This window comes from Marmota marmota, unplaced genomic scaffold (assembly GCF_001458135.2).
Source record: "Marmota marmota marmota unplaced genomic scaffold, marMar, whole genome shotgun sequence".
In the NCBI taxonomy this organism is placed as follows: Eukaryota; Metazoa; Chordata; class Mammalia; order Rodentia; family Sciuridae; genus Marmota; species Marmota marmota.
Window position 1 is genome coordinate 14,458,173 of NW_026000241.1, and position 8,230 is coordinate 14,466,402.

Consider the following 8,230-nt stretch of genomic DNA (forward strand, 5'->3'; position numbering starts at 1 on the left):
ATGTAGCAGTATCCCTATAGTATGCTCTTTTAAGGTCTTCAGGGAATAGTCCGAGAAGGGCAATAGCTGGGTCAAATGGTGGTTCCATTCCCAGCTTTCCCAGGAATCTCCATACTGCTTTCCAAATTGGCCGCACCAATTTGCAGTCCCACCAGCAATGTACAAGTGTACCCTTTTCCCCACATCCTCGCCAGCACTTGTTGTTGTTTGACTTCATAATGGCTGCCAATCTTACTGGAGTGAGATGGTATCTTAGGGTGGTTTTGATTTGCATTTCTCTGACTGCTAGAGATGGTGAGCATTTTTTCATGTACTTGTTGATTGATTGTATGTCCTCCTCTGAGAAGTGTCTGTTCAGGTCCTTGGCCCATTTGTTGATTGGGTTATTTGTTATCTTATTGTCTAATTTTTTGAGTTCTTTGTATACTCTGGATATTAGGGCTCTATCTGAAGTGTGAGGAGTAAAGATTTGTTCCCAGGATGTAGGCTCCCTATTTACCTCTCTTATTGTTTCTTTTGCTGAGAAAAAACTTTTTAGTTTGAGTAAGTCCCATTTGTTGATTCTAGTTATTAACTTTTGTGCTATGGGTGTCCTATTGAGGAATTTGGAGCCCGACCCCACAGTATGTAGATCGTAGCCAACTTTTTCTTCTATCAGACGGCGTGTCTCTGATTTGATATCAAGCTCCTTGATCCATTTTGAATTAACTTTTGTGCATGGCGAGAGAAAGGGATTCAGTTTCATTTTGTTGCATATGGATTTCCAGTTTTCCCAGCACCATTTGTTGAAGATGCTATCCTTCCTCCATTGCATGCTTTTAGCCCCTTTATCAAATATAAGATAGTTGTAGTTTTGTGGATTGGTTTCTGTGTCCTCTATTCTGTACCATTGGTCCACCCGCCTGTTTTGGTACCAGTACCATGCTGTTTTTGTTACTATTGCTCTGTAGTACAGTTTGAAATTTGGTATCGCTATACCTCCTGATTCACACTTCCTGCTTAGAATTGCTTTTGCTATTCTGGGTCTTTTATTTTTCCATATGAATTTCATGATTGGGGATTAAGGTGATTTTTATTAAATTGCCTCAATCTACTTCTGGTTGCTCAACCACCAGTCTCTCTCCAGGATTAGCTGCCTTACTTGGGATGGACTGAGGTTGACCAAAGGATAAAGCTATAAAAGATAGGAAATTTGCCTAGTGACTCTGTTCTAAGGGGCAATTTCCCTCCAGAAACTACTTGGTTTTGTTCTTCTCCACTATCTTCTAGCAATCCTTTTTAATACATTCCCCAGAGATTTTAGTGGTTATGTATGGGAGACTATGTCTGATAGCAGATTTTAGCAGGATAATAGCAGATTTGCATTGACTGTTGCTTGCAGAATGGACTGTGATACTACCTTGACCAACTTTCCAGTTCATGGAGAACCACTTTCTTACAAGCCAAACCTTGCAGTCTCTTCCTGAATATCCACATCAAAAGCAGGTTGAATCTGTTAAAAAAGTTTTAAGAAATATGGATAGATAAAATTTCATGACTGGGGCTGGGGTTGTGGCTTAGAGGTAGAGCACTTGCCTCATATGTGTGGAGACAATGGATTTGATCCTCAGCACCACATAAAAATATTGTGTCTACCTATAACTAAAATATAAATACTAAAAAAATTTCATGACTGGTCCCTAAATTAGAGACCATACTTGCAAAGCAACATTGCTCTTCAGAGGATTCACATGTGAATACTAGCAATGCTGTCATTGCTCAAAACATGCTTGAAGACTTCTCACTGGAATTTGTTCTGGAGCCAGCTTAGAAATTATATGAGAACTTGGCATCTTTCCTATAGTCAATTTACATTTTTAATCTCAAATGATGTTAATGCTGTTTGGTGACCCTTTTGATCACCTTCATTTGACAAATACCTATTTGTCTGTCTCTCTCCAAGTTACAGAGTAAGGTCCTGGAGGATGGGGAAGGTTTCTAGCTCCATCAGATCCCATGTTCCCAGGACACAGGGTTAGTTTTCAGCATATATTGTTGAGTAGTCATATTACAAAAGTTTGAGAGTTTACTTTTCTATAATACCATGAATAATGCTTATTGTAAATTCTAAGGGGAGAAGCTAGTTGGCTGTAGTATACATAATTAGTTATCTTGTCCAATTGCATTGCCCAATAAAAGTTCATTGGTATGATTAAAGTGACAGTAGGCATGTCTTATCTATTCTTCAGTTAACTTCTCCTAAAGTTAAATTGATTAAAGCAACAACACTTATTTCTCTCTCACACAAATTGTATATTTGTGAGAGAGAGAAAAATAAGTGTTGTTGTTTGACAGGAATGACTTGCATGTGTTCCACATGGCATCAGCCGAGATGGCTTGAATTGAGACTGGACAACACTTCCAATACACATCACTCACTTAGCCAGCAAGTTAGTGCTGACCCTTGGCAGGGAGTTCAGCTGGGATCTGACCAGGGACTGGGGACTTTGGTCTTCGTGTAGATCTCTGCTCAGTTTCCAAGAAGACATGTCCCAAGTGATCCAGAAAAAAGGGAATGGCACTTTTATGCTCTATCCCTTGGAAATCACATAGAACTTCCACTGTCTCTTATTAAGAGAAGCAAAGTTATACTCAGGTTAACAGGGAGAGGACATAGATTCTACCTATGGGGTAGTGGCAATAGCATATTGTAAGGTAAGTCTGTGGGATGAGAGACATTCATATGTTGTAAAGTTGATATTTAAACATTTTATCTTCCACATATTAAGTTTTTTGAATGAATTTTGTTGAATATTTTATTTTGCTTTTTACCCCAAAATTAGACATTTCATTATTTGAGACCAAGGGAGACATCTCTATAAAGAATATAGCTTGCCTTTACCCATTTTTAACTTTTTTCAATTGGAATCACATATTATGAATAATTTTCTGTAATGCTTCCTTTGTCCAAGGTTCTAAGATTCAGGCAAGTCACCGTGTTGATGTACTTTGTTCATGTTCACTGTTGCCAGGCCCTATATACCATAGTTAGCATTGTAGATGGGCCTCTTCTTCAACCACCTCCAATCATAATTTGCTGATACCACATCCTGGGTAGAGCTCTTGGCACCCACTCCAATGTACTTGGGCTACCCTTCCCACAGGCCTTTCCTTGACTGGTAATGCTATTTGTGGTTCCAGAAATCAAATTTGAGCACCCTTCATACTTAAAACCCCCAGCCAGGCATACAGCAGACTGATCTGTTATGCAGAGCTTATGCATGGAGGGGTCCAGTTCCCTCACGGCCTCAGCACCATGAGAAGGGGTCCTAGAAATGTAGTCACATGAACGTTTTATAAATTCCTCAAGAAGACAACATATGAATATAGAAATACATAAGAAAGCATAATACAAACATTCCCCACCACAGCCTGTAGGCAAACTGATGAGGTAAAAGCAAATGTCTCTCAGTGTTGGGAAGATCATGGCCCCTTCATGGATTCCAGCAGTAAGACTAAACCCCAAGTTTGCCCAACACAGGTATGCAGATGCCACAGTCACTTGTGCACAAATTGTAAACAGCAAGGTAAGCAGTGAAAACTAATTTACTATCTTGGTTCTCAAAAATTTTATCAATATAAATGATGGTGGAAGTCCACTTTCAGGACACGTTTCTTGTAATAGAAAATTCAGAAAAACTCCCAGCAAAAGGTGTTAAGAGAATCTTAAACAGTTTGATCTAGAATTAAACTGAAATAGACAAAACTTTTAGAAATTGGTTGTTTATTCTCCGTAAATTGGTGCTTATTCTCCTTATTTCCACCTTGCTTATTAATGTGTGACTGCAGAACAACTCAAGACCACTCGGTTGTTGTTCCTACCCACTCAGTGGCCTGAGCAGTGGGAGCTGCAGACCAGTCTTCAGTGGCTGGCTGGGCACTCCAGTCTTCTGTTAAGAAAAATACCAAAAAGCCATTAGCTCTGTCCCCAAAAGTACTACTATCCCCACTCTGCCCAACAACCCATCTATCAGATACTCATGGCCTTCTTTCACATAATATACCAAAGACAAAGACTAAGGCTAACATATTCCAAAAACACTTGAATTCAACAGCAAGGTTATTTGTAGATAAGCACACTAATTAAAACCTCTTAATGCTAGCATAATTTCCTGAGATTAAAAATTTAAAAGTTCCCTGGATACATACCAGTAGGGAACTGCTGGATAGGCACAGAGGGCACCTGCACACCTTCAGACCAGTCTGCAACCTCAGGTTGAGTAGCAGTGAACTCAGGAGCTGGAGCAGTCCATTCACCCTGAAATTCCTCCTTGGTCACAGCCTTTTCAGCAGCAGCCTGCTCTTCCTTTTCAATCTGGTAATATACATATTGAAGTTTAGAAGAACCAACATATTTAGTTTCCAAGAAGCACACACCAACGTAGCCCAATGCTCATGTGACAGCCTTTTGTAGAAGCTTACCTCTTCAGGATCTCTGTAGAAGTATAGATCAGGCATAACCTCCCATGGGTGCTCACGAGAAATGGTGCCACGCATGCGCAGAACTTCTCGGGCCAGCATCCACCACATCAGACCCACAGAATGAGCTCCCTGCAAGTATGCTGGGTTATTAGTTGACATCTATTCAACCCCAAATGGCAAGCAATTCCCTGTTCACTTTACCTGGCCCATATCATTTAGGCCCCTTGGTACCAAAAGTCATCACGAAAACACAGGCTGCTTTCCAAATATCATCTCTCTTCGCTATTATACATTAACAGTTTACTTGTAGCAAGGATTACTATCAAACTCCACTCACTGGGTCAGAATGGAGTGTTAGCGAAAAAACTTGCCCCTCATGTAGCACACTACCTACACTTGAGAGTTCACCAGCCAGTTAATGGCCTCAACTCCAAGCTCTAACAATGTGCATAGGAATTTCCCATTCTTTTCTACAGCATTCATTTACAAACTGTAAAGTTGTTACCTTGTTGTTGCATGGAATGGCAATGTCCACATAGCGCAGAGGAGAGTCTGTGTTACACAAAGCAATGGTAGGCAGATTGACATAGGATGCTTCTGTAAGAGGCTGGTGGTCAGCCCTGGGATCAGTAACCACCAGAAGACGTGGCTCCCGGAAAGCTGCCTGGATCTGGTTAGTGAAGGTTCCAGGAGTGAAGCGGCCAGCAATAGGGGTGGCTCCAGTCGCAGCAGCAAACTTCAGCACAGCCCGCTGTTAGAATTAAAGGAAGAATTAGCAATAAGTACTCCAGGAATGGTTTCATAATACCACACACCATCCGTCAATTCTGTAGTCACATAAACCAGCCCATTTAGTTGGGAGCTTCAAAACAGCCTTTTCTTAAAAATGAAAGAAAGTATCACCCTTTCGTAAAAGCATCTAACAATTCTGGGTTAACTGAAAAGTCTTTTCAGGTCCTTCCTTACATGTCCTACCTGAAATGCTCTTCCCACTCAACCTCACTTCCTCCACTACTTCTGGTAGCTATAGAACTATACTGCCTGATTTCAAATACCAGGTAAATCACTTTGTCAGTGACTTGGATAAGGTATTCACGTGCCTTTAAGTTTCTCGCTTAAAGGAACTAGCTATGAGAAATGCATACACCTAACAGAACAGTTTGGCACCTAATACACATTTCTGAGGTCTGGTCAAATTTAATCAGTCACCCAATGTGAAGAAAAGTACATTACCACCTTTCTTTACCCTCCCTTTCTTATTCTCCTCCAGAGACTATTACCTGCATGAAATGGCAACGTCCACATAGCACAGGAGTCTATGTTACACAAAGCAATGGTAGGCAGATTGACATAAGATGCTTCTGTAAGAGGCTAGTAGTGGTAGCCCTGGGATCAGTAACCAGTCCCAGATTTATTTTTCTGCCATATCCCACAGATCTAGCATGTCAGGACCAGGCTAGATATGCTTGGTAAATTTTTGCTGAAAACAAGCAAGAGCAGTCCCTTAGTTCGTTCTATAGGAATAACTCAAATCTGTAAATATTTGGAGTGTATAAAATCCTTAAAGAACTTCCAGAAATAATTGTCTATTTTGTTTCCATAAAAATTAAGCACTGTTGCACATACCTGGCCAGTATTCCTAGAGGATATGACACTGACATCAGCAGGGTTTTCAATGGCAACAATGGCACGAGCTGCCAGCAGAAGCTTCTCCCAGGTCCTCTTCAGATTTATGATGTAGATGCCTAGATGAGAACATTTTTTTTTGTACTAGGGATTAAATCCACAGCCTGGAGTAAGATTAAATATACACTCCACCAGAGCTAAACCCCCAGATGGATCTTTTAAAAACATGTGAACTGGCTATGCAAATAGCACATTCTTTGATAAATGTGAGTGTATGTGGCAGTGAGTACTATCAACTCCAGTCATAGAGATAAACTCTACTGGTGTTAGCGAAAATCCTGCCATTGATGTAGCACACTTCCGACACTCAGAAGTTCACTGGCCAAGACTGGCCTCCACCCTGAGCTTTAATAGTGTGCACTGGCAAAGTCCATCTTTTTCTTTCTCTTCTTCTGTAGAAATCTTTGGACCCCTGGGCTCCTCTCTAAATTCTTACCCACTTCCAGGCCCTCTAGCCACTCTTCCTTTTCTATCTCCATTGATAACATACTCATTCTACATCTCAGTTACAGCACTGCACTCCCAAGCTTAAATCTTTTACTCCAGGTTGTTATCATAACCTATCTTTCCTTCTGTTTCCAAGCAAAGTTGCTTATCCCCACCCTTTGCTGTACTTTCTTCTTAGAATTCAGTTAAATAAACCTTTAAGTAGGAGGAAATATAGGAAATAAGGTACTTGACATTTCACATCTTTTCAAATCCCCAAACCTAAGATATAAATAGTCTTCCCTCTAGAATTCAAAAATATTTTCTCCCCCCACCACCAAAACCCTTAGTACTATCCATGAGAAGGCATAATCAAAACTTGTACTTACAGCTAAAATAACAAAAAATTAAAGCAGTAACTGACCATCGCTTTTCCTTTTGTAGATATACTGTTCCATCTGGAAATCAAGGTTGGTGCCACCTAAGTGGGTTCCTGCTGCAAGGAATTTGAGGACATCCTCCTCCTTCATTTGCAGGACATCAAGGGCTCCGGACATTGTGACAGTTTCCCTTTAAAGTTACGACGGGAATCTGAAAGAAAAATGTTAACAATCTAGTGTGAATGAAGTGAAAGAGGATTGCTTTCTAACTATACCAGCAATAGGGGTGGCTCCATTTAAACTTCAAGTTTAAATGCAACCAAATTTCATCTTCTACAGTGTCAGGTACTGAGCTTACAAGGTAATGAAAGAACAAGACAGAAAATTAACGGGCGCACAGCATACTAAGAGTTACAGCAAATTAACTCTTTTTTGGTACCGGTAATTGAACCCAGAGGCGCTCACCACTCAGTTATCTACCCAGTCTTTTTTGAGTTAGAAACTCACTTGCAATTCTCTTGCCTCAGTCATTGGAGGCGCTGGATTTGCAGGCGTGAGCCACCACGCCCAGCATATCAAATCTGGTAAAGAAAAGTAGCGTGGATCACAAAATACCAAAGTAATTTAAAAACCAGCTAACTAAATTTAACGATTCTCAAGGTACACAAGAATAAAGCAAAGTTATGGACAAAGGTAACTAGATGTGAAAAGAGCCGCCATGTTTGAGCATATGCCAAGCTTAACAGGTTTTTTTCCCCCAGAAGGTTGTAACCCTAAGTTTAGGAATTTACTTCCCCAAGCCATCACTAGTTTCCGAAAACCTTGCTAAGAATTTTAATTCCTGACCCGCAAGGCGCTAACAGAAAACACTACAGCCAAGCAGGTGGTGTAGATCGCCCCTTGGGTCTCGGTTTACTGCCATTGGGGGGGCGAAGGGACCCAGCCCACTCACGCCATGGTCCGTATCTCGGCCCGGGAGCCTAGCCACGTGTGGGCCGCAGGCCTGAGGCAGAGCACGCCGACGGAAGGCGGCCCAGGCCCCACGGGCCTTCATTTTAGTTTTCGCGCCCTTTATCTGCATAGGAAACTGGTTCAGGCTGATTAAGAGAGCGCCAGGAACCCCCAAAAGAAACGCACCAAGAACAACGCCGTATGGATCCCTCCCTGGGTAGCGCGGAAAGGACAGGCAGCCGGAAATGACGTTCTTATATAGCCCATCATCAACCAATGGCAAAGAAAATCAAGCGGAAGGAGGGCGGGCGGAGCGGAGCGACGCT

General features: G+C 41.5%; 1 protein-coding gene and 2 non-coding genes across 4 annotated transcripts; all 3 read right to left on the reverse strand.

Moving 5' to 3' along the window:
• Positions 1-3,746: 3,746 nt before the first annotated feature.
• On the reverse strand, positions 3,747-8,194 carry Rpsa (ribosomal protein SA). 2 transcript variants are annotated; one of them, XM_015489462.2, is made up of 7 exons: positions 8,091-8,194; positions 6,998-7,164; positions 6,088-6,206; positions 4,967-5,212; positions 4,462-4,590; positions 4,189-4,354; positions 3,747-3,929 (listed from the first exon to the last, which is right to left on the reverse strand). In XM_015489462.2, exons 2-7 carry the CDS (start codon positions 7,128-7,130, stop codon positions 3,835-3,837), a joined length of 888 nt encoding a protein of 295 aa, XP_015344948.1. In that variant the 5' UTR covers positions 7,131-7,164; positions 8,091-8,194; the 3' UTR covers positions 3,747-3,834. The 2 variants fall into 2 exon arrangements, with proteins under 2 accessions (XP_015344948.1, XP_048651501.1); XM_048795544.1 differs by lacking the exon at positions 8,091-8,194 and having other exon boundaries at positions 6,998-7,166.
• Positions 4,764-4,913, reverse strand: LOC125613850. The gene has a single exon (XR_007344446.1). It is a non-coding gene; the product is annotated as a small nucleolar RNA SNORA62/SNORA6 family (small nucleolar RNA).
• On the reverse strand, positions 6,360-6,509 carry LOC125613849. The gene has a single exon (XR_007344445.1). It is a non-coding gene; the product is annotated as a small nucleolar RNA SNORA62/SNORA6 family (small nucleolar RNA).
• Positions 8,195-8,230: the final 36 nt, after the last annotated feature.